The sequence below is a fragment of the Nelumbo lutea genome, chromosome 2 (genome assembly GCF_056320005.1).
Source record: "Nelumbo lutea isolate HS-2025 chromosome 2, American lotus-T2T, whole genome shotgun sequence".
NCBI lineage: Eukaryota > Viridiplantae > Streptophyta > Magnoliopsida > Proteales > Nelumbonaceae > Nelumbo > Nelumbo lutea.
This window is the reverse complement of record NC_142685.1, coordinates 2,043,371-2,070,361: the sequence shown is the minus strand read 5'-3', so window position 1 is coordinate 2,070,361 and position 26,991 is coordinate 2,043,371. Positions and strand designations below refer to the sequence as shown.

The following is a 26,991-nucleotide window of genomic DNA, read 5'->3' as shown; positions in this document are numbered from 1 at the left end:
CTGCCACGCCATCAAGTGCCATCCATCGTGCCTATAACAACCACTTCAGTGTCCAAGTGTGTGTCATGGGTGGGCTATGCATGTACTTTTGTATGGGAGTTTGTCAATGGCACTATTGTAATATTGTAGTATGCTTTTTCACATTTTTTATGTTTCTTAATGTCACTCCCTCAAAATCTTAACGTACTCTTTGAGGGGAGGTAGGTAGTCGAGTGAGCTCATAAGCGTGTAAAGGTTAAGCACGAGATCCCCTCGACACTGTACTGTGTGCTTGTGCTTCCCACAGATTAATGCAATACAAGTTGCCTTTTGTCTAATTTGTGTGCCTTCTTGTTGCCTTTTGTGTGTTGTTATTTGCATTTATAGGCTTTCTCGATCCCATCGAGCGTCGCACGGACATTACGACACAACGACGCCCCCTATAATTTCATGTTTCAACAGGCCAGGATAACGCGCCTTACCGATAGACTTGATCTTTATTTATCCAAAATTGATAGAGGATTCTGGCATGGCATCCTGTATACATCATTAGAATTTAAAAGAAGAGAACTCCTCATCCACACGACTTATTTTCCCTCTGTAACACCTCCCCAATTATAATATTTAACTTTCTCACTATTTACGTCAGTAGGAGCGCAGACTTATAATATTTCTACCCTTGAGGTTGAGGGCACTCTTTGTCATACACCTCGCTGGCATACTTCCAGTTAATAACCTTCCGCATGTTCTTCAGATAATCAGGTCTCACATTCTTGTACTGCACCATAACAAAGCCATAAAAAAAATGTCCATTTCATGTACAAGTTCAACAGCAACAATAGGAAAACCCTACTACACGAACATTTTTCTTTTTTAATGCACTACTGACAACCCTACTAGCTGAACAATGTAACCATAAAAACATAAAAGTTGGTAGTTTGTGATGATTTTGACATTTTTCCTACTAGATACTCGAGCAATTACAGGTACTGATATGGATTGATTGGAATTATGGTTTTCAAGGTGCCAAGCAAGGCTAGGCAAACAAGAGGCGCCTTGTTATTTAGTTACCTGGGCATTCAATTTTTTAAAATAAAAAAAGTATAAAGTTCACTAGTAATTATTAATAGTATTCATAAAAAAAAAAAAACAAAGTATAGACTTTGTATTAAAACATAGAAAGTCAAACATATTCATGAAAAGAATAAGGAGAGAAGAAAAATCAGAATATATAGGGGCCGAGACCATGCTTTTGTCCCAAGAAAAGAATACGGGTGGAAGAGGAAGGAGAAGAATTGACAAAACTTCAACTTCTTCCTTACTTATTGATTCAGGTTTTGAAGTCTTCAAGGGCTCAAGTGTCAAGACACATACACCAACCAATATGCGTCTTAATTGATCCCAAATAAAATAAATAAGAAAATAATAAAAAGAAACTAGCATATAAATTCATAAAATGAATAATTTTGTGTGATAGTATCTATTTTATCATTATAATCTCAAAATTTGAACAATAAAAAATCAAAATCCACCCATTAATTTTGATAAATAACACTTGATTGGCTATCACGTTTATGATTCCAGTTGACTGGTCAAAAGTTTTTCAGATATCATATCTTTTCAATATCAGTCAAACCCTATAACAAAATTTTGTAGTGCCACATACAAAAAATAGCTAGGAAGTTAAGCAGGTGACCCTCCATGGGCACCTTGTTGCCTAGGTATCACCACAACTATGCTTGAAACTTGCCAAATAACCTCACATATTCAGTCATGTGGAGATAAGAATAAACCAGATTGTGAAGCAGAAAAGATTCCTCTGGTCAAGCACATTATCAATGCTCAGTCTCAGGTTTAGCCCATGCCCTTCCCCTGCACTAACTGGATTCAGGTGTAGCCCATGCCCATGGTACTGCTAAAGACCTCCCCAAGCAATAATCCACACACACACACATATATATATATATGCATGTATGAATCTTCTAATCTGATCATTGAGAAAAGAAGGCTGAATTATCAATGTCCTATATTTCAAATTGGTTCTGAGCTCAAAATGGCCCTACAGATTTCTCTCACTATCCTATATTAATCGACCAAGTTTGAGCTCAAAAACCCTTTCCATGTGTCAAGATTAAACCCTTCTTATAAAGTTCAATATTACAATATTAAAAATTTTGCATAAAAAATAAAAATAAAAATAAAAATTTCAAGGTCATTGGTACTTGGGGAAAACAGTAATCCTGGGTGGCATACAGAGCTTATGTGAACTGGAGGATTGAACAGGTAGCCAATCCAGAGGTCCCCTACATTGTGGACGGTTTAGATGGTCATCATCCCTCCATGATGTAGAAATATGGTAGGTCATGAAGGTTAGCTCCCCACTTGTAGCAACCAATAGTATAACAGGAAATTGAAATATCCAATACCAACATGGTGCTGTATAGGGGTGGCAATTTTTCACCCAACCCGCTAAACCCACCCAACTATCTAACCCACCCATTTACTTGGCAGGTTGTGTGATCAACCCATCACCCAAGCCACCCATTTAAATGGGTTGGGTTGGGTTGGGTTGTGGATAACCATTGGGTTAACCATTAAAGACATAAGTATTAATTCCTTAGCCATTTTTTTAATTTTCTTCATTTTAATTAAATAATTTATAATTAATGCATTAATTTTCTATTAATTATTGACTAAATTTAGTTTTGTCTTGAATTAACACACTTCACCCGACATAAATCCAAATCAATTAGACCCAAGTTCGGACCAGTTCAACGCGGTCTGACTCGATCCAGCATATACCAGTCCAAGCCGACCCGAATCCAAAATAGACCCCCGGGCGGGATGGTTTGGTATCGCTTGCTCAGACTGGTTTGGGTCGTCCGGTCCAACTAGTATTCACACGGCCCGATCCAACCCAATACAAGCCAATTCGGGTCGACCCGAATCCAAAACGGCTTCAGACGGGATGGTTCAGTGTTCGTGTGCTTTGCCCGGTTTGGACCATTCAACCGACCAATATCCACACAAACCGGCCCAAATTACTTACGTTGACCCGCTTCGGGCCAGTCAGTTCGGTCCCAAACCCGTGCACAAACCTGACTTGGTCCGGTCCAAGTCAATCCACCATTGTCTGAACTGGTCTGGTCCAAGTCAATCCACCATTGTCTGAACCGGACTGATCTAGATCTAAATGGTTCAACCACCCTTAATGTGATTAGCTCGAAGGTAATCTAATTAGATAGTTCAAGTTGGTCTGACCGGTTTGAACCTAAGCGGTTCGATCAAACCCGAAATCCGAACATAGCCAAATGGCTTTGCTGCTTGTGTAAAAATAGCATGCATGTAATGTGAATTGAACCTTCACCACTTGTGTAAATAGTAACTACAATTACCACCAAGCTATGACCAACTTATTTGTTAAGAGAGAGTTAGTTTGTTTTTTAAGTCCATAAATATAAGATTAATGGGTTTGGGCGGGTTGGATTGGGTTAGAGCGGGTTTGGGTTGAACCCAACCCATTTAATTTTATATAACTGGGTCATTAATGGGTTGGCGGGTTAGATGGGTTGAGTTGAAGCTCAACCCAACCCAACCCGCCCAATTGCCACCACTAGTGCTGTATTGTGCCAGTATGTTTGCCAAGTCTGCAGAAGTATCCATATCTTAACTACATGAATACACCAAATGCATAGAAATATTCAGACATATGCTATAATATCCTACTATTTTAAGTTCAACCTTCTTTAGTAAAAGATGTCCAGTGGAAATTGATTAAAATTCCTGAAATGAAAATTTGTTAGAGGACTACTTTACCCCATTAAAGTAACTGTAGGAGAACAAACGATGTAATATTCCAATGGGGAATAGAAAAAGAAAAGGAAATTTGGGCAGAAGATTTAATGAAACCTAAAGAACATAGGATTTGAGCATCACTTGTATGAATTTTCTCTAAGAAAATTCACCTGCAAGTAGTATGCATGCTCCCAAACATCTATCCCAAGCAGAACTAAATTTGGTCCCTTAGTAACCCAATGGATCCTGTGACAAGCTTAAGTCAGTTACAGCAGTCTGCTGAAATGAATATGATTATAAGCAAAAATTGTATTGATAAAATTGTTTACAAAAGGCAAACATAAATTACTGAAACCCAAGACATCTTTCTCGTGAAAAAGGAATCATAACTGTAAGGTTAAATGAGCTCAAAATCAAGCACTGATAGTTTCAGAATATTTAGTCTATGCATAGCATAGAAAGAGAGACCTTTTAGAACTAGTTAATGTTCCAGAAATTATCTATCTGAAAAAAAAAAGGTTAAACATTCCAGAAGTTGGATGGCAGGAAGACAAAAGATTCAATGAAAGATTCTCCTGAACTTTTGAGACGGTCACTACTTGCAAAATTCAAGAAGTTGGATGGCAGGAAGACAAAAGATTCAATCAAGCATTACAAAATTCAAATAGTTAATTTCACTTACAATTAGTTCCATCCAGAAGACCATGCATTGCAATTACTCATTGGTAACTTGTCTACGGCCCTGAAAGGACTAGTCTTGAAGAAGTTGCATAAGAAAGAAAATGTAATTTAGTGAGAATAAACTCACTGAGCAGAGGTAAGACTCCAAGCCTAACAATAAACTCATAAATTGTTAAGGTGAGAATAAAGAATTGTTGACTCAGAAAGAACGTATTTTCTCTACTACACAAGCAAAGACATCTGAGTAGAAATTTCGAGTTGAATAGCCAAAATAATATGCCAGAACAATGCAAAAACTTCAAAACATCCAAATACTGATAGTAGATGAATAAAGTAAAAGAATCTTGTAGAAGTCACCTGCTTTGCTGTGGTTTCAACTAAAAGCTTCTTTGAGCCTTTATCCAGACCTAGCCACTGCTACTGCCAAGTTCGAAATTGGTGGTGTAAGTGAGAAACGAATGTTTGAAACACGAGGCATCCAGTCAATGACAAGAAATAAAGGGAAATAGAGCAAACACCAGAACTTTAACAAGTGTAAACAATGGTTGAAAGACAAGGACCTCCTCTGCATATTCTGTAAACAAACCACAGAAACAAGCAATCACTTGTTCTTTCCATGCCCTCTTGCAAGAGCAATATGCTGTGGAAGTCAACTGGGAATCAACCCAGACACTGCAGCAGTCAACCCACCACATGAAGCCATAATACACTGGATGGAATCCTTGAGTGCTCATCTGGACAAACAAACAATCTCTAACCTGCTGGCAAAGGCCTGTTTTTTATATACTTAATCTGGACAGCCAGAAACAAGGCCATTTTCCAAGGCAAACATTGCTCACCAATGGACATCATTCAGAAAGCCAGATATTATCATACTCTTCAATACCAACTTTGTGGCCAAGATAGAAACAGTACAGCAGTTACTAAGAACCTTCCAGAAAAGTTGACACCTCATCTGGCTTTTGATGTCTCATACAATACTAACACAGGACTTGCAAAAGGGCATGAAAAGATGAAGCGATTGCTTGTTTCTGTGGTTTGTTTACAGAATATGCAGAGGAGGTCCTTGTCTTCCAACCATTGTTTACACTTGTCTTTAGTTAACAGCCCGTCCCATAAAAGCTTCCAAGTTAACAGCCCTGCGCGAGTAACCATTGCAGCTCAGGGGCGACCTTGCTGGGCCGTCAGTTATGATGCAGAAATTCAAGCTCTTATAGATGGTCTGGAAGCAACTCAGAGCGAAGGAATTCAGAGGTTAATATGCAGTCTTCTTACTCTTTAAAAACAATGTACTGGTATCATATTAGGAAGCTACTATCGTCTTTTCAATATTTCAGTATCAGTCATGTAAATAGAAATGCAAACTTAGCAGCCCATACTTTAGCCTATGAGGCCTGTAAAGGGCAGTTAGTAATCTGTGAAAAATCTCCAAACGATGTAACTCTATATGTTCAGTAATGAAGGGCACCTTTATTTTGGGAAAAAAAACCTTACCACCCACCCAGATCCCTGCAAAGCAGCACCTTCTGTATTAATCTTTTGCACCATGCTTCCATTGAACCAAAATGTTCATCAATAGCCCAACTAAGTGCACCCTTAGGAGGCTCACCACCTCCTTCCTGTCAGAATATTTTACCAAAGCATGTTTAGGATCCCAGTTAGGCAGGGCAGGGCCAGTATATTTCAGTGGTTTTATTTTTATTTTCTTTTTTTTTTTTTTTTGGAGGGGGGCACAAAACATATGTTAACTAATATGAGAATGAGATATAAGAGTACAGAGTTGCATGGACAGGAATGAGATTTTTCCAAAAACTTGAATGGTTGATATGACCTACAAAAGAAATAACAATGGTCTATAATTAAAAACAAACAAAAAAAAAACAATAGTAGACAATGATGCCAGTGATACAAGTAACCATGGATAAATTACAAGTTATTAATAGAGGTAGATCTATAAATTAACAGAATAATCTGTACTGAACAAAATGAAAGCACAAGAAGCAGCAAACTAGACATGAGTTTTTTCAATATAGAATAGTGAAGCAAAAATATAGCCCCCGGGCTGTATGGTTTTACAGAATAGTGAAGCTGATGGGATGACTGAAACCCCTTCAAATGAAGAAATTGAAATGGTAGTAAAGGTGATGAAACATACAGCCCCTGGACCAGATGGTTTTACTCCATTTTCTATCAGAAATACTGGAAAATTGTGGGTGAAGATGTCTGTAGAATGGTGAGGGAGTTTTTTAATATGGTTATCTCCCATCCGAGGCAAATTGCACTAATTTGATTTACATCCTCAAATGCAAGAACCCAGAAAATTTAAATCAGTTCAGACAAATAAGTTTGTGTAATGTATACAAGATCATAGTAAAGTGCTTGGACAAAAAAAATGCAGAATCATTTGGACAAGTTAATATCTCCAAATCAAGCAGCTTTTGTGAGAGGAAGACATAATTCTGGCAAGAGAGATCATTAGGAAAATGAAATCTCAAAAATGAGGGAAAAGATGGGTAGCAATAGAAGTTGGTATGTCAAGTGCCTAAGATAGAATGAGTAGAGGCTTTCTAATCAAGGTCTTACAAGAAATGGGATTTAATCAACATTTCTGTAAACTCATAGACACTTGCATTGGTACTCTGACGTTCTCAATCAAACTGAATGGAACTTCTAGTGATTCTTTCACTCTAAAAAAGAGATTGAGACAAGGAGATCCATTATCTCCATACTTGTTCATTATAAAAATGCAGGTTTTGTTTGTAATGTTAAACGATGCAGAAATGAATGGAAAAATTCATGGTTTTAAAGTAAAAAATAATGGTTCCTCTATCTCTCATCTATTATTTGCAGATGATTGCCTCTTGTTTTGTAAAGATGATCCTAGGAAGATAAGAAAAGTGATGGGCATTCTTAATGACTTCCAAAGAATTTCAGGTCAGCATGTAAATTTGGCTAAATCAGGGGTTTATTTCAATGGAAATGTTCATAGGAATCATCAAAAATTGCTGCAGAGAATGTTGGGTATGAAGTATTTGAAACTGGAGGACAAATACTTGGGGGTAAGATGATGGATAGGGAGGAAAAAAGCCACTGCTTTTCAAGAATTGATTTATAAAATTGAGCAAAAGATTGCATTATGGAAGGCCAAGCGTTTGTCTCAAGCTAGTATAAGTGTAGAACCACTATGATTAAGGTTGTGGCTCAAGCTATACCTAACTATACCATGGGTAATGTAATCTTAACCAAAGCTGTTACTAATAAGCTTGAGAAGATGTAGAGGCCGTTCTGGTGGGTGGGAGAAGAAAAGAAGAAAAGCTGGCACCATATTGGATGGAACAAATTCTGTAAAATAAAAGATGAGGGTTGGCTGGGTTTTAGAAAAGTGCATAAAATGAACCAAGCACTGTTTGGTAAGCAGGGGTGGAGACTCCTAACAGATCGGGAAGTTTGGTGGGTGAAACTTATAAAAGAATGGTATGGTGATTTAAAGCTCAATATGAAATTGATGTGAAGCTGTTGAATGATGCTTGGATTCCCTCTTTGGTCAGAGGAAAACCAATTATAAAAGATGGTGTGGTTGAGGACCTAAGTCAAAGAAGTGTAGGTGAACTGTTAATGCAGGATGGGTCATAGAATGTGCAACTGTTACAACAATGTTTCACTACAGAAACCATTGCCCACATTATGCAAATAAAACCAAACAGAAAATTACAATGGGATAAGTTATTGTGGAAGACAAATAAATCATGCATATACTCTGTCAGGTCAGCTTACAGAACATTTATGAAGACGGAGGCTTCAACTTCTAACTTCAACATAAACTGGATTTGGGTATGGAAATTAAAAGTTCCATATAGATTTCAAGTCTTTCTTTGGAAATGCTTATGAGAGGGTTTATCAACTAATGATAAGAAATCTTTTTTGCCTACTGATGAGCAACAATGTGTTCTATGCAACCAAGAGCCAGAAACTCAAAATCACTTATTTTTCACATGCTCCTTTTCTAGAGCTATATGGCTGGCCTTACAAATAGGAGTAAACCTAGAAACTATTCACTCTCAGCCTTTATTTCAAATAGTAACAGAAAGGCAAGAGCAAGCCCTCCAAACCTTATCAAAGAATGAGAAGACAGATATATTGGGTTTATTTGCCATTGTGCTAAGGCAGATTTGAGATGCAAGGAATGACAAGTTATACAGGAGGAGGCAACCAAATCCAATAGAAACATTAGCTAAGGCCCAGTCTTACTGCTATCAACAACGCAATGAATTGATAGAAGACCAAACGTTACAACAAAATGCAAGTGAAAATATTCAACCGGTGCATGATAAATAATTAAATATGCAGTAAAATGGATGGTAGATGGGTCTTCCGACCCTCAAACAGGCAGAGCTGTTACAGGCTTAGTTTGTGTGGATTGCAATAATCGGGTTCTCTATGCAGCTGGGTTACAATGTTGGTCAGCAAATAGCATGGAAGAAGAGTGGCAAGCAACCTTAAGAGCTCTCCAGCTATCGTTAGACCATGGATGGAAGGAGGTTCTTGTATTGACGGATGCCAAACAAGTGGTAAATGTGTTGACCTCAAGAACTGTTGTGGAAGGGTGATCCTAGAAACTTATTTTTGATCAACGTATGGAATTGCTGATACAGCTCCATTTTGATTGTTTATATGTAAATAGGCAATGTAATGAAGTACCGCATATGTTACCATATAAAGTATGTAAAGGGGCTGGTGACATACATGTTGACACCACCCAGGGAAATATGTGTATTTAGAACCTGTTTTCCTTATTAATGAAGCAGCTTTGTGTGTTAAAAAAAAAAGAGAGTTAGCAAACAACCAGACATTTAAAATAAAAAATAGTGCAAATAGTGCGACAATTATAGGAACTATTTCTTCTGCTCGTACTTTTTCCAAAAACGAAAAGTAATATTTTCTACCTGTAAGAAGTGAAATATTGCATTCAATGAGCTTGCCTGGTTGAAGGTTTTTTTCCTCTTCTCTTTCAAAACGGCTGTTGATGAGGGCAGATTTGGCCCTCCAGTGGAATTGTGACATGTGGCACCTCGTTTCTCCAATATTATTTTCAAAGCTCTCTACAATCAGAGTGCTAACTTAAGCATCGGAGAGCCCCTGTCGGGAAAATACCCCCAGGACCACTGATTCAATTCCTACAGGTCCCTCATCTCCCGCTGCCTACAAAGAGGAGGAAAAGATAGAGTTCTCGCTGGTCCCTCAACTCCCGTCACCCACAAAGAGGAGGAAAAGATAGAGTTCTCGTAGGTCCCTCAGCTCCCACTGCCTACAAAGGAAAGAAGACCACCTCATGCTGAGGGCAGTCGGGTTGCGCCGCACCAGGGAGCTCCACCATTCTCTAAGTCACAGGTCGCCTAATAGAGAGTTCGCCACCAGGTAGCTCTCCACCAGGCAGTTCGCCCTTAGGGAGCTCGCCACCAGGCAGCTCGCTACCAGGCAGTTCGCCACTAGGGAGCTCGCCACTAGGGAGCTCGCCACCAGGCAATTCACCTCCAGACGGTTCGCCACCAGGCAATTCGCCCCCAAGCAATTCTCCACCAAGCAGTTTGCCACCAGACAGTTCGCCACCAAGTAACTCATCACTAAGGCACATCACCACCGGGTCAAATAACGAGGTACTTAGCCAAAAAATTTTTACATCGCAAAACATTGGTACATGGCCAGAAACGGTTACATCAACTGTATTCCCCAAAAATGAATTTGCTATAAGAATGCTCCCTCAAATAGCCGTTACAAATTAGTTGTTTACAAACTATTTCTTATATTTTGCTCCAGGTGACATCAAAACATTCTATAAGGTTCAATGGATATGACTAAGGGCAAGCTAAAGATATCTCCACCGTTGAACTTGATGGCACCCATCTCTCCCTCGTGCTGCTCAAGAGCCTTATTATAGTTGATTATGTAAGTTTGATGTTGTTTCTGGTGATGGAGCTTCATAATTTCTGCACTTATGGCGGGTTCCAGAGCACCGTAGTCGTAAGGAAGATCAAGAAGAAAGAAGGTCTGCAACTCCGGAGCACGGCGAAAACCTAATCCTAGAATTCTGGACTCCGCATTCTGAAACCCTAAGCCTAATGCAACGGTTCTTCTACTGATAAGAGTTCGAAGAGCCATGGCTGTGCTTGTTCAAGTCCTCCAGAGTCTTCCAATCGTGTAGAGGTTTTTCAAGCAACAGAAGTTTGGGGTTGGTTTTGTTGAGTTTGAACTTTGAACTCACGATTCGATTCAATCAGATTTGTCCAACCAGTGCCTTGATTGGTTCGGAGCAAACTGGCAATGGCAGACCACCGCAACGTTCAAAGTACTTAGTAACGATTTGTGGATCGGATCGAATCGAAAATGTTCAAAATTGATCCGTTAAATTCGATTTCAACGGATCACCATGCTCTTTGTTTCTTACCAAAGTAGTTTGTAGGTGCCAATGCTGCACCTTTTGTTTTTGGAAGATTGTTTCAAATCTTCAATTCCTCCCTGCTTTGGAAATAAAATAAAATCGATTTCAACAGTATGGGAGCTGTCAATGGAACCGGTTATCCCTCCGATCAATCCAATCCAAATCCATTTAGATTACACTTAAATGTTTCCAATCCCATCGAATCCTAAAAGAATATAAATAATCCAATCAAATCTGTTGGACCTGTGATGAATTCAATTTATATCGAAAGTCGAAAGGGAGAATGAACGCCCAGGGTCAGAATTCATAGCCCTTGGGGATCCGTTTGGAGTTCATACCAATTCACGGGTGGATATGAGTACCCGAGTTTTTGGCATTATGAATGTTTACCGAGTTTTTGGCATTTTGCATTAGGTATGAAACAGGTTGTTGTCTTAGTAAGTTGGTGGTACCTGGATTTGATAGTCTTCTCATGATTATTACTTCAGTTAAAATGCTAGATTGTTGGGAAGAAGAGCTGAACTAGAAGAGCTCCAAATTAATACTAAGCATTGATGTATAAAATGAGGTATTTGACATTTTGAATTTTTATAGATTTACAGTGGAACTCAAAAATATACAATGAACCTGTCCATACTTTTCCATAGATTGTTTGGATAAATTTCATTTAGAAGTTTTTATGGTTCAGTCCACACCTAGGATTTCTAGGTGTGGACTGAATAGGATTGATGTAATTTATAGGGGGGGGAGGGAACTGCAAATCAGATTTCTGAGGGGAATGACAGTCCATAAATTCCTTTCTTTTCTAATTGTTATTTTGCTTTTTTTATTTAGAGAGAATGACAGTTCAACCCGACATCAGAATTCATAGGTGGTGAAATGACCAATCCAATCCAATAATTAAGATGAATTAAGATTTAAGTCCAAATCCAATCCGTTTGGCTCAATGGTGTCCCAAACCACTTTATTTGGGTTGAAGCCAAAGCCATATTCAATTCATTGACAGCCCTGCATACCTCGGAGAACTTGCAGTTCCATTAAATTGGGATCTGTTCTTCATATAGCGCACTTCACACCAAACTCACAGCAATATCCCACCCTGAATTGGAAACATCTTCCCATCAATAATTATACAAGTATGGGAGATGTTTCCGATGTACAGTAGCCATAACATTCTGTGAGATCGGTGTGAGGCACGCATTGTAAGGAGCAGATCTGGACTAGTTCCATTGACTTGCAACACCTTAGAATGTTTTATATTAACCATTGAATTAGTGAGTGAACTTCTGCAATGCTATTTGCAAGGAATTGAGTTTTTTTATTTCTTTTGAAGGGCTACACAACAGGGGGTAGTCCATCCCCAAACATAGGTGCAGGCAGGATTCCATCCCGAGTCTCCACTATGACCAGCATGAGACTTTACCAACCAGCTGATTGGCACTTTGTAAACAAGACCTTTAAACTTGAATAACACATCCATGCTAGATCAGATCCACCCAGGCCCATCTGTAATTGTGTTGGGTTTGGCTTAAGAGGGTATTGGATAGTCAAACTCAAGCGTACATGTGTATGAATGTACATATATGTGTATATCTAGTGTGTGTGTGTGTGTGGAATTAATCAAGTTTAGTTCGAATTGGACAGGTGGTTCTAAGCTTGGGCCAAGCCTAGATTACCTAAGGTATTGGCTTAGGCCTAACTCAATGACCAAAAATCCAAGTACAATCTCTGTAAAATTTTAGGTTATATGTAGCAACACCCTCCATGTCACCATGCCTCTCCTTGCTCCAAACCTCCTTCCTAATTTCTATTTTTTTGAATTTTTTTTAATTCCATATAAGGGAAATTGTCAAAAGCTCACCTTGAGTTTTCAGCATTTCTCTTAAACTCATCACAACTTTTCAAAATGCCTAAAACTCACCATGTCACTAACTTGATGTTAAATAGACTAACGGCTGTTAATATATTACCATTGTAACCTTCATAAAAAAATATAAAATATATACATATATTTTAATATTTAGACATAAAAAAAGGAAAAAGATCAAAAAAAATTTTCAAATATAAAATACATATAAAATCACAGAAATTAAAAAACTATAGAAATCGCACACAAAATAAAAAAAAAGATTTTCAAATTATAGAAACTATAGAAATTGAAAAACAAAATTAGAAAATAAAAATTGTAGAAAAAACACCAAAAATTATAGAAAAACACAAAAAAAAATTGCAAATAAATAACAAAAAATACATGAAATTTTATAGATGGTAGAAAATAGAAAAATGTAAAAAAAAAAAAGAACTTATAACAAAACATTAGAAATTATAAGAAAAAACTAAAAATAAAAAAAAATAAAAAATGAAAAAGTCCCTTGTCCTCTAACTCGCTATTCAAGGGTGATTTGGTCATACAAATTGTTATCTATGCTGACATGGACACATCTGTTAAGAAACATTAACGGTGCAATAACGGAATGTGAGTTTTGGAAAATAAAAACTTACTGGCATGGTGAGTTTTAGACGCTTTGAAAAGTTGTGGTGAGTTTAAGAGAAATGCTGAAAAGTCATGGTGAGTTTTAGACAATTTCCATTCCATATAATTACCAATTAAACCAATAAATAAATAACATAAGCTTAACTATTTCTAACAACCATAAAGAATGAGGGATTTGCTTTTCTAATGGTTAGCCAAGTGGCACCACTTTCTCCTAAATTGTCCTTAATTCCTATTTATCTCCTAAATTATCTCTAACTCTTATTTATCTCTTAAATTATCTCTAATTTAGTAGAGAGATCATCTCTTAAACTATCTCTAATTCCTACTTATCCTCTCCCCCACTTTTTATCTACATCTATCTAAAGTATGTGTCAATTAAAAAATTCAGAATTATTTAAATATTATAATGAAATTATATACTAACTTTAAAATGTTTATTCTAAATACAAAAATTAATTATAATAGACTTAATAATATTCATATTATTAATAATTATATATTCTTACAAAATTCATCATGAAATTATATAGTAACAATATAAATTATAATTTTATAAATTATTCAATTTAAGTTTTATTCAAAAGATAAAAATTTAACATTAAAAAATAAAATATTATTTAAATATTTCAATAATTAAATATCTTAAATAAAAAAACATTAAAAATAGCTAATCATTTATATAAAAATAAATATTTAATATTACGTAATAATTTTAAAATAAATAAAATTCATATAATGGATTTTTTTAAATATTTTACAAATCATTTAAATATTTAAATTATGAAATATTTGACATGACTAAATTTTAAATAGTAAAGATAACAAAATCATGTAATGAATATAAAATATCTCTTAAAAGTAGAAAATTAATTATAGTAGACTTCATAATATTCATATTAATAATAAGTTAATATTTTATAAAATTAATAACGAATCATGTAATTATAATTTTACAAAATATTAAATTCAACAAATAATTAATATTTTAAAAAATTAAATAACAAAATTATTTAGATAACTAAATAATATGTAAATAACTAATTTCTCTTATATCAAATCATAATTATAGAAAATAACTTTCAAAAATTAATATTTTTTAGCAATAATTTTATGATAATAGTGTATATTCATTATATATTTATATGTACTAAAATTAATATTTATTGCATTTTCATTAATTATTTATTGTATTTCTTGATAAATATATTTTCAATAATTATTTATAAATCTATGTTTTGTTATCTAACAGAAAGTTGTCAATAACTATTGGAGATTAAACAACTATTATGCAACTTTGAAATTTATTTATTGTATTTTTGTTATAATTTTATTTTTAGTAATTATGTATTTTTTATAATTTAATGACTGATATTTATTGGAGGTTAAACTATTATTTGAGATTATAGTGTTTTTTTGTAACTATTGTATTTTGATTATAAATTTACTTTCAATAATTGTGTATTTTTGCTATAAATTTTCAATAATTATTGGAGATTAAACTATTAATTTAGCTAAAATTAGAAGTGTTCAAGGATTGGTTCAATTAGGTTGTAGGTTGTTTTGCCTACCAAATCGACTTAGTCAGATCGGGAATTCGTCACCCAAAATTGGTTGACCATTAGTGTAACCCTGTCAACTCAGGTTGTATCAGGTTGGATCTATTTTTAGTTTGGTTTATTTGTTCAAAAGATTTAAGCTTAAATTTTGAATTTAAATTTAATAAATTACAGTGGTATTATTAAAAAACAAATTAAAATGAATTAAATTTATGATATAAAATGTTTTAGACTAAGAAATATGCGAATTTTCCCACTTTTTCATATTAAAAATCATATTTAATATATATATATATATATATATATATATATATGATTGGATCGGTTCAATTTTGGTTGGTTTACAAATGCCCAAACCAAAACTGACCTAACTTGGTCATATTGAAAAGTTGTTGAACCAAAGCCGGTCGAAAATATTAGAAAATTGATCAACTCGGGTGGAATTCTATCAAATTGGTTATTAAAAAGTTAAAATATAAAACACTTGTATAATCTTATGTATTTCTATTGTTTAGCTTTCACTTAATAAAACATGTGCATCACGCAGGTCCCGCTAATAATCATATGCAAAATGTAGTATGCCCATGTCAGATTAAATCAGCCTTGGTGTGCCCTTTATCACATAATCCCCAAATATTAATCTTCATTATGTTTCCATCAATACCCCATACACATAATGGCAAAAATATGGTGTCCATATCAAATTAAATTGTCTAGATGGGATGTGCCCAAATCATTTTTAGGGTCAAATCAATTATATCATTTTCCATTGAGTCATAACATCACAATGAAAAGTAAAATCAATGGACAAGAGAATACAAGTAAACAAAGCTTTCTATCACCATAATCAGAGTTTTATATAATAAAATTGTATTTATTAATAAAAATAATTTTGCCAATTTCAGAATATATAAGGCAAAGCTAATACTTTTATTTAGTTTGGTTGAACATTTTAAACTGAGTTGAAGATTGCGTGTCCTGATCATGGTCGTTTCTGGAGGGAAGATCCATTAATTGTTAGAATAATTGTTGAGGAGAGAGTCAGTACCTAACTATGAAGTAAGCTTAAGCTTAAGCTTACCTAACCATGCATAATCTTTTTTCTTTTTATTTCATGTTTTATTTTATAATGTAAAAGGATTACCTTAAAAGCGAAACCATACAATTACAGATACCCTCAAAGAAAACCAGATGGGTCAACAATTAGGATTATTTTAAAGTATTATCGTACCACATATGAGCCTAGTTTAAAATTAAAAACGGCATGGTTCATGGTTAAATTGTATAAATTCAGAATAGGCATGTATAGAATTAATTAAAAATAATAAGTAAATGAATATATCAAATTCTATAATATATATAATGGTGGTTTAGTTGATAATGATATTAGCAAGTACTAAGTACAGACTAGTGGGCTACGTTGACATTGACATTAATTCCTGCTTTTAATTTTTAAAAACAATCTTATGGTAATATATAGGGATGGCAATTTTGACCTCAACCTATTTGAACCATCCAATCCACCCACCTTGGAGCCCACCCAATCTATTAATGGGTTAATATGGGCCGAGCACCCTATTAGGGTCAGTGGAAAAGGGTTAGAGTGGGTTGGGTCGAGGGTACCCATTAGGGTCAAGATGGGTTGAGTCATGCGGGTCAAGATGGGTTGGGTCAAAGTCAATTCTACCTATACTTGCCAAATCTCAAAAATTAGAAATTATGGTGATTCAAACTCAAACCTCATGGTGTGCAAACATTTGATTCCAATTCTAAACCATTGTCTCAAATTTCATTTTGTCAATTAAAACAAAATAAAATAGATTTTAATACCTTTCGTGTTCACATGCAACTTTATACAAAAACACTTTTACAAAAGCAATTTTACAAAGTAATTTTATGAAAATAACTTTTATGAAAGTATTTTTACATAAATACTTACAAAAGTACTTTAACAAACATACTTTTATAAAAGTACTTTTATGAAAACACTTTTATGAAAGCATAAAAACACTTATAAAAGTACTTTTATGAAGCACTTTTATAAAAGTACTTTTACATGGAAGCACTTTTATTAAATCACTTTTATGAAAACACTTATGAAAGCACTTTTACAAAAGTACTTTTATGAAACCATGAAAGCACTTTGATAAAAGTACTTTTATGAAAACACTTTTACAAAAACACTTTTATGAAATCATAAAAGCACTTTTATAAAAGCACTTTCAAAAGTAGTTTTACAAAAGTACTTTTATACAAAAGTGATTTTATAAAAGTGCTTTTATGAAAGCATTTTTGTAGTACTTTCATAAAAGTTTTGCACTTTTTTGCAATTTTTCTGTTATTTTCTGTATTTTTGTAATTTTATGGTATTTTTCTGCATTTTCTACAATTTTTTGGTGCTTTTTTTGCACTTTTCATGCATTTCCTACAATTTTTTGGTATTGTTTTGCATATTTTCTGATTTTTTCTGCAAAAGTTTTGAATTTTCTATAATTTGTTTAGTACTTTTTGTATTTTTCATAATTTTTTGTATATTTTATATATTTTTCAATTTTCTGTATTTATCTCCATTTTTTTCTTTTTCGGGTATGTGGGTTGACCTGACTCGCTCTTGTCACATGATAGCCTTGAGAGAGATTGTTCTCTCAAAATTTATTATTTTGTGTATATGGGTCATCCCTACCCATTTTTGTATTTATAAGTGTGGGTGAGTTAGTATAGGTGAGGGTGGTTAAAGGTCAATATGATGGGTCAAGTGGGTCAATATGGGTGGGTTAGGGTTAGGGTGGGTTATGACCCTTTAACTATGATTGATGATAGGTCATGATGGGTTGGTGGGTCAATATGGGTGGGTTGATATTCAACCCTTACCCAACCCAACCCACCCATTTGCCACCCCTAGACTAATATAAGTAATAGGAGTAGCTAGGAGGACCCCACACACCGAGTTGAGTATTGAAAAAGGGCTATTGCTTTTGAGGTTCCGATTCTTCCAAATATTTTATAATTGATTTCATCATTTTTATCTAAAAAATTAATAGGGTAAATTGCACATTATTATTCTATACTCTAAGTCTGAACTCTTAAAAACTACTAAGTTAGTCAAAAATCATCATTAGCAACATTAGATGATATGTGAAATGATATAAATACCTTTTAAATTTTGAATAGGTTAGTGAAGCATAATTTTGAAATGGCCAAAATAATCATGTTCCTTTACAATGTGATAAGGCACCACTCTTCACTATATTCCTTGCCAAAGAACCATGGTTCCAGTCAAAGAAGCTATACGGAAAAATGTTGCTAGAGAAGACGACATTACCAGAGAAGAGGGATTTAGACAGCCATAATTATAAATTATAATCATTTTTTTTTTCAATTATTCAATCCATAACAAAGAGAGGTTCTCATTGTAACTTTGAGGAGAAGCTTTGAGACGCGTCTGAAGACACTGTCTTTAGAACGTTATTTGCCCCCACTCAATTTCACTAAGTTTGCTATTGGGTTACAGGCAAATCTGTTCCTAAGATACAACAAAGCCTTGGGTAAGAATCTGCAACCAGCAAAGTTGAAGAATATCCGAAGAAACCTTTTGTAAGACTGTAATAGATCGGACTGTGTGTGTGTGTGTGTGTGTGTGTGAGAGAGAGAGAGAGAGAGAGAGAAAGTGTATTTCAAAAATGTGTGTTTTTTAAGTCTGATTCATGCTCCTTAAATAGTTTATGAAGAGGTATGAAGAAAAGGTAGGTGCTAGTTCAGAGAAGGCACCTTGAACAGTGTCTCTTGATCACATTCGATCAAATGGTGATTGTTGATCACATCAACGGTGATCAATGGTCAGCATTGCACCAAAACCAAAGCCACCCTTCGCGAGCTACATGGGTGCAAGCGAAGTGCGACTCTAAAGCGCCACGAGTTGCACAATGTCAAACCCCCATACTCTCCCCTACTATTTCTAAAGAGTATACATCAACTTCTATTAAAATATTAAAAACAAAGCTTATAATTTTCCAATGCGGGACAAGTTCAAAGTTGGGTTTTGCAAGAGAAAATCTAATTTTCCAAATAAGTGTGCAGGTGCAATTTCTCATATAATTGGCCAATCAAACCCATTGGATTTAATGTCTTATGAGATTAAAATCCAATAGTTGACATTTGCCAACAAAGACAAGTAATTATTGTTGCCACAGTTTTAAAAATTGACCCAAAAATAAAACCACTTTGACCATTAATTTGTAGGCCAAATGGTTTGACCATTTAACTGAAACCCCAGTCAGACAGTTTTGGGGTCCAAAACCAGATCTAGAGCCATGACTAATTCTCGATTCTCAAGTCAACCAGTCTGACTATTTGGTCCAGTCCGAACCTTGATCAAACAATTTTAGCGTCCAAAACCGAATCCAGAGCCATGATAAGCTCTCGAGTCAAGCAATGTAAGTATCTGGTCCAATCCGATTTTCAAAACTATGTTTATTGTCACCGGAGAAGAAAATCGTATAATGCAGATAACTGACGGACTGTTAAGAATAGGTAATAAATTGGCAGTTTTCAAGAGGTCAGTTGAAAAGTATTAATGAAAGTGAGCCTAGCCCTAATTAATCCAACCCATGCATCGACCACAATGTTCCTATGCACGTAGTCTATCCGTGAGGAGGCAAGAGTAGTATACTGTGTTTGTGTAGTTACTCTTTTTAATATTTATAATATAGCTGAGCATTATTATTCGGATTCGGATATGGCAACCACATGTATGATGTATATATGTTTTCCTTGAAAGTAAACCCTTTAATTTTAAACAAACTGTGTTGGTCATAACTCACAGCTAGAGCCTGGTCCGAATCGTGCTAATAATTGTATAACAAATTGAAGGTAACCTATTACTATTAGGCTAAATTATCCATATTATTACCCCCTAATTACAAGTAGTAGATTATTATCTGTACGTAGTTATTGCTTATGATGAAATCTCAACAATGCAAGCCAAAAGGAAGTGTGTTCTCCACTCCCACCGGTCGGTCTCCGTCACTGTCAGTGTCACCACTAACCAGCAGACCAGGGGAGCGGCAATGGAGAATTGGATATTGCTTATGTTATGAGGCAGTACCTAGACGTGCAGCACTCCCCTCATGCCATTCATTTAAATTTGAAGTTTACATCTCCACCCCCACAATAATACATCCTTGTCATGTATTGAAAACATCTCCCAATGATAATGTCACTCTCGATGATGGGATACTGGGCGGAGATTTGAACTCCTTAATTTGCTAGGAGCAGCTTGCACACTATTACGCTAGCGCTAGTATGATAGGCGCCAGGAGGCGGGCGGAACTGGTGGTAACCGGTGACTGGTGCATGCCATCGCTCACGCCACGCTAACTTGATTATTATATTAACATTATATTCTTCTTAAATAAGATCGATCCAGTGAGCGAGGCCGCTAGACCGGGACTCACTGGGAGCATTCATGGTCATCATGGTTGGGCCGCATTTGTTATTTAATTAATTTAAGTAGTTCAAAAGACGCATCTATCTAAATCTATAAAATTCACCCCTCACATAAGCATAAGGTGCTCCACCATATGTTATTATAATGGTATAATTAGCTACCGCTTCATCCAAATTTGATTCAATCAAAAATAAATTAAAAGCTGAGGTCCAGAGCACACAAATAAAGAAAACTTTGTAAAGACAAGGAATTAATGATTTTAATTTCCTGCAATAATAATAATAATAATAATAATAATAATCAGCTGAATCAACATGTCACGCTAAGCGAACCATTTACAATAAGCCGTACATCACACAGCTCAGGAATTTGCATGACCTGGATTCCTAGACCGCTAATGGGTGCACTGCAGGAGCCACCTCAGCGAATATATGCTGCGCTGCGCTAGCAAAGAAAAGAAAGAACAAAAAAAGTTAGACAGCCTAAAATAATTTCCATATGCTTTATTGATTGGCTGAACCTCAACTCTAATACTGTGTCTGGGTTCTTTCAGTTGACTTTTTAATTTTAAATTATTCACTTGTTTAATCTTTAGTTATAGGAACACCGAGTTTAATTACATAAAATAAATTAAGGTTTTCTCCATGACTTTATGCCGGCCCACAGATCAAAGTGCATTAATGAGACAAGCTCTGGGCTTAATTTATACTTAACATGATAAATGTTCACATGGCTCTATATTAAAAAGCCTATACTTGTACTTTGAACATTTCTAGCTTGTATCTCTTTGGTGTTATTTTGAATATTAATATCGTAATTTTTTTTTTTACCTGTATTTTTTTGATTGTACAGAAAAAAAGACTTGATTTGATTGGTTGAATGTGACAATAAACATAAAAATACATTTTGTAAAACTTGAACCAAGGAATATAAATAAACATTAACCTAAGTAATTGGTTGAGATGTAGATTATTTAAGATGCAAGTAATATCAATGAAGTATAGTTAAACTCTTAATTTTTCCGCCTAAGATACGAGGACTCAATATATTAGTTAGTATTAATACTGTTTTATTAGCCGGGACCAGCTGGCTAAATAAGTCAATTAGTAAACAGGATTTATAAACATGGACAATAATCTTATACGTGGCAAAACGGGCACCACATATTCGTAACATCATCCTCTCATCCGTTTTGGGTTTCTACAAATCCAATTAGGATCATTTGTTCATTTCTCCTTTCACATGAATGAAAAAATAGGAGTTCATTTCCCTTCAATTGTCAATAAAGATTTATTGAGAAAATCTCCACTGTTTTAAAGTGCAACAATTTCTCAAAATTATATGTGAATAATTCAAATTTTACATTTCAAAACAAACCGGTAGAGTAGACAGCTCCCAAACTTCCCACCAAAACAAAGAGGGATGATTTGAATACACATCCTATTGCAGATAATGTTGGACATTCCTCTCAAGTCCAATAGTATTTATAAGTATTGGAGCCCCATCTCCTTCCTTACTGACTGCCCAATAAATATTGGAGCTTCAATAGTATTTATATATATATATATATATTATACCAGAGTTACATGGAGATGAAAATCAATATATATACATGCATACGGTAAAAAAAAAAAAAAACAAGAAAGAAAATTCTCGTAAGAGAAATCATGATATGAGAATACCTAGCTATCACGCAATAGTATATATACTGTGCTAGTTCAGATTCACAATGCTTGGCATAAATGTATATATATTGAGAGGTAGAGACGCCTTGGGGCTAGTGCTTCGTAGCCCTTACAGTTGCTTTTTGTTCCATTTCCAAAGTACTGCTTCATTCTTCTTCCTCTGTTCAAGAATATCTCAACAGCCATGGAGCCAATGTAACAAAAAAGACGAACAAACGTTTGCAGACATTAAAGTTTGAACTCTTAACAAAAGTTTTATATATATATATATATATATACAAGCTTTCATTCACTAATGTTATCTGCTTTTTTTTTTTCTCCATTTGTTTAATCTGAATTCCCAATACATTCAACAAACCCTTCTCCTGTTTCTTCGGCTTCTTTTATTCTTTTTGCTAATGAGATGGGGTGCTCTCCTGCAGCTCTTCTCTTACCATGTGCCCACTCAATGAATCTCGAACAGCAGTCTTATGTGATGACCTTTTGGTCCCTAAGAATGGTGAAGAGAATGAAGAGAGAAAAGGCCAAGGAGAAGAAGATAAGATTATCAACAGGATCCGGAGACGGTTGCCAGTGAACAAGGTACGTAATCCGATCATTTTCCTACACATGTACACATCTCCACTAATTTTCAACTTTTTATGCTAGTTTCCTTCCCTACAGGGAGATCTGTGGTTGAAAGCTTTCCAGCAGGTTCTGTAACAAATCAACTCCGTCCTCTCATGCATCGTTTATTGCATGCTTAACCAAGAAAAGAAGGAAAAGGATAACTGTTTTCGTTTGCTTAAACGTACACAGAGGGATCTCTCTCTCTCTCTCTCTCTCTCTCGGCTCCTCCTCCAGGGAGCCGGGAGCTTGGCTCTTTTCCGGCCGGGGAAGAGTATGCACCTATAAAAGTGTAGGCGTTGCTGGCCTGTCTGACCAAGGTGGAGCCTTTTTTTATTAATAGATTTTTGTTTTTGGATAAGAAAGCTTGGAGACTTTCCCTTGCGCAATGGCCAATGGGCATACAGGTTGAAAGTTTTTTAATAGATCTTAACTCACTCGATCGAGTCATGTTTTGGTTGTTCTGAATTCTGATTGGTGCGTGTGTCACCCAACTCTACGTGGATGGATCGGCACCGTCAATTACTCTTACGTCAGCCAACTGCCGTCAATTATATTGCTACTATGTCACAATTCAGAAAGTCAGAAACCAAATGTGTTTTTCCTTCGGAGTTATTCCTGGTTTTATTCCAATGTCCTCCCCTCGGAAGTTGGAATGAATGTGATTGTGAACCCTTGCGCCTAAGCATGGAATTAATTAAGTGACATAGTAGGACTAGGAATGTAGGACACCCAAGATACACTACCACACTAAAATTTGACATGTGTTCTTTGGCTTGGGTCCCACCTTATCAAAAGTTTAGAAAAAACTGTTTGTTTAATTATTAGCATTTTCGTCTGTAAATTTAGGGGTTGTTTGGCATATCTTTTTGAAACTAGTTTGATTACCATGCTTATTTTCGTGCTTTTTTGCATGAGAATAAAGTTAGACACAAAAAGCTCCATTTTTAGCTTCCAATTTTTCCTTTTCTTTTTGGTGCATCGACTTTTGATGGCTAAATCTGTTATAAACCAAACAGAAAAACCGCAGCATAATCTGCCCGGCTTGTAAACAATTGAAAAACCACACAAAAAGATGCACCAAACGGGGCCTAAAGTGCAACCCTTGTCCCTTTTTTTACTTATTTTCAAAAAATTCCCTTATACGGCATCTTTTTTTATAATAAATTGCAAAAGAATTTATTTTTCCTTAGATTAGATACCACTTACCAGTGCTGTGAGACTCGAATTGGATCCAGCGGGTAAACTAGTGAACAGTGAACACATTACGCAGTCCAGTTTTTTACAGGCTGATGAATTAATGATCTAACCAATGGTTAAACTATCAAAATCGTATTAACTAAAATTGAATCTTATGCGATAAGAAAGAAAAACAAAGGAAAAAAATAGTGTCACTGCCTTAATTGCTTTTTGACATGCTCATGGTTTCAAATTTCAATGATTTTTTCGGAAGAAAATGATAGTTTGGAAATAAAAAGATTATTATATTTGATATCACCCAAATAATTGAAACCTTGCTTTTCCAATCCTTTGGCCATTATAATACTATTTGAAATATAAAACCATGATAACATATCTTATATGTTGCTCACATCTGTGTTGGATTTTAATCGAATCTAAATATACATGACTGATGATGTTAGTTGGCATAATCAAATACTTGGGTTCAGCCTACCAGGCGCTTTCACTTTTCAGGTAACTGACCCTGACCGGGTTCTCTCACTATGAACGATAGGTCGGGCTCCTTCTGGGCCTCTATCCTGGGCCTTCCATGGTTTGGGCTTATGCGGCCTCTTTATGTTTTATCTTTGATCTGGGCCTAATGTTCAACGCCAGCACAATATACGCTGCCAAACCTAAGACATCTAATAACAGTTGTTGACTTTGTCCAAGCTTCAATTGCCCAAATTATACATCTCATATCCGGAATTTATTTTCACACTGTTTATAGACTTATATCATAGTGCACGTTATATGTTATTCTATGTTTGATGAGCATTGCAAAGGGCTCTGATGCAAACAAACCATTTGTGTAACAGCAGCCAATGAAACAATTAAGGGGTTTTTATAGTTCAATCCACCCTTAGGGTGGAGCTAAGATTTTTAGGGGTGGACTAAATCCTGCCCATGGGTTGATGTTAAATTCACGGGCAGGATGCGGTTTATAGGGGAGGACTAGGAGGAGGCTGCAATTCAGATTTCTGAGATGGATTATAGTCCACTTGTCCCAATAATTAAAAGGCTGGTCAGTCCGCCCCATAAACTTTGGTACAGTTTGTACAATTGGAACAGTAATAGGTTGAGGAATGAATCAAAATTCACACACGCACAGGGGAGGGGGGATAGTGAATCATAGGTGGAGGCATGGGTAAATAAAATTGAAAAACTAATAAAAGTTTCTGAGGTGGACTAAACTCCACAGTTCAGTCCCACGGCATGGTGTGTGTGTGTGTGTGGAGTTCACATCTGCGCCCCACAATGCCCCACAGCACATCCCCATCTTGTATCGGGAACATCTCCCGATAACAAGTAGGGGAGATGATGAGACATCACTGGGAGATGTTCCCAATACAAGGTGCGGATATGCTGTGAGGCATTGTGGGGCACCCCCTCATGGGGCAGATGTGAACTCATGTGTGTGTGCACATGCGCGTGCATATAGATGTGAAACTTAAGTTTTGTATGGATTCATTGCAGGCGGCAGAGGAGCTAAGGTTACTGGGTAAGATTGCAGGCCCCATAGTAATGACGAGCCTGCTCTTGTACTTTAGGTCGATCATCTCCATGTTATTCCTAGGCAATCTAGGGGACGTTGAGTTAGCTGGTGGATCACTTGCTATTGGGTTTGCAAACATCACAGGCTATTCAATCATGAAGGGACTAGCCATGGGGATGGAACCAATTTGTTGCCAAGCGTATGGAGCAAAGCGATGGACTGTTCTCAGCGAAACTTACAAAAGGTCTGTGTGCCCTGTTACTCGCAACAATACCCATATCATTACTCTGGTTGTACATGGAACCCATACTACTATGGTTAGGTCAAGACCCGATGATTACATTAGTGGCCAAGGTCTACATCACTTTCTCTCTTCCTGACCTGCTAGCCCAAGCCCACCTCCACCCTCTAAGGATCTTTTTAAGGACCCAAGGCTTAACTAAACCTTTAACTTCAACTGCTACTGGTTCAATGCTTCTCCACCTTCCCATAAATTACTTCCTTGTGAAACATTTAAATTTGGGAGTGAGGGGTGTTGCCTTGGCCACAGCCTGGAACTCCCTGAACTTGAACCTGGGCTTACTAATTTATTTGGTTCTGTCCAAAAAAGCACTAAAGCCTTGGGATGGATCACTTCTCTCATGCTTTAGAGGTTGGTGGCCACTACTTACTCTGGCAGTGCCCAGTACATTATCAGTGTGCTTGGAGTGGTGGTGGTATGAGATAATGCTTCTTCTATGCGGGCTCTTAAGCAATCCACAGGCTACCGTGGCTGCGATGGGCATCCTTATTCAGACAACGGGCTTAATCTATGTCTTCCCTTACTCGTTGAGTTTGGGCTTGTCAACTCGTGTGGGACATGAGTTGGGGGCTAACCGTCCAACCAGGGCCCGATGGGCGGCTATTATTGGACTAATTGTAGCTGTGGCATGTGGGATTTCAGCCTTTACTTTCACTTTTGCTGTAAGATACGTGTGGGGAAAGATGTATACAAGTGAGCCACAGATCCTGGCACTCACGTCCTCCGCGCTTCCTATCTTGGGATTTTGTGAGCTCGGTAACTGTCCCCAGACAGCCGCCTCTGGGGTCTTGACAGGGTCTGCAATGCTTAAAGTAGGAGCCAACATAAACTTCGGTTCCTTTTACCTAATTGGATTACCGGTAGCGTTTTTCATGGGCTTTTGGTTGAAGATTGGCTTTTTAGGGTTGTGGTTCGGTCTTGTTGCGGCTCAGGCTTCATGCGTGTCTATGATGATGTATACATTACTTCACACCGACTGGAAATACCAAGCTAAGAGAGCCAGGGACATAACCCAAACCGCAGAAGCAAGCCAGAACTATTTGGAAGCCAACTTGCTCAACTGACCACTGACAGTTTCTTTGAATAATATATCACATGAGACTTGCCATTTCAAGAATTCTCCATGTTTTGAGGATGGCCGTAATACATTTTTTTTTCGCAATCGATTCTAATACGTAGATGAATACAAAGTATTTACATCCCTCCGCAACTCTTAATTTGCAAATGTAATGCAGTTGTCACAATTGAAGAGAGAGAGAGAGAGAGAGAGAGAGAGAGAGGGAGGGAGGGAGG

At 36.2% G+C, this 26,991-nt stretch overlaps 1 protein-coding gene and 1 pseudogene across 2 annotated transcripts; one reads left to right on the top strand and one right to left on the bottom strand.

Moving 5' to 3' along the window:
* Positions 1-652: 652 nt before the first annotated feature.
* LOC148868049 (superoxide dismutase [Mn], mitochondrial-like) lies at positions 653-11,116 on the bottom strand (annotated as a pseudogene). The gene is made up of 6 exons (XR_016106840.1): positions 10,335-11,116; positions 6,240-6,286; positions 5,950-6,074; positions 4,813-4,869; positions 3,945-4,020; positions 653-757 (listed from the first exon to the last, which is right to left on the bottom strand). The product of XR_016106840.1 is annotated as a superoxide dismutase [Mn], mitochondrial-like (transcript).
* Positions 11,117-25,363: 14,247 nt separating this feature from the next.
* On the top strand, positions 25,364-26,762 carry LOC148868048 (MATE efflux family protein). Its single transcript, XM_088969637.1, is given in 2 exon segments — positions 25,364-25,635; positions 25,637-26,762. Coding segments are annotated over 2 exon segments (1,398 nt in total).
* The last annotated feature ends 229 nt before the right edge of the window (positions 26,763-26,991 follow it).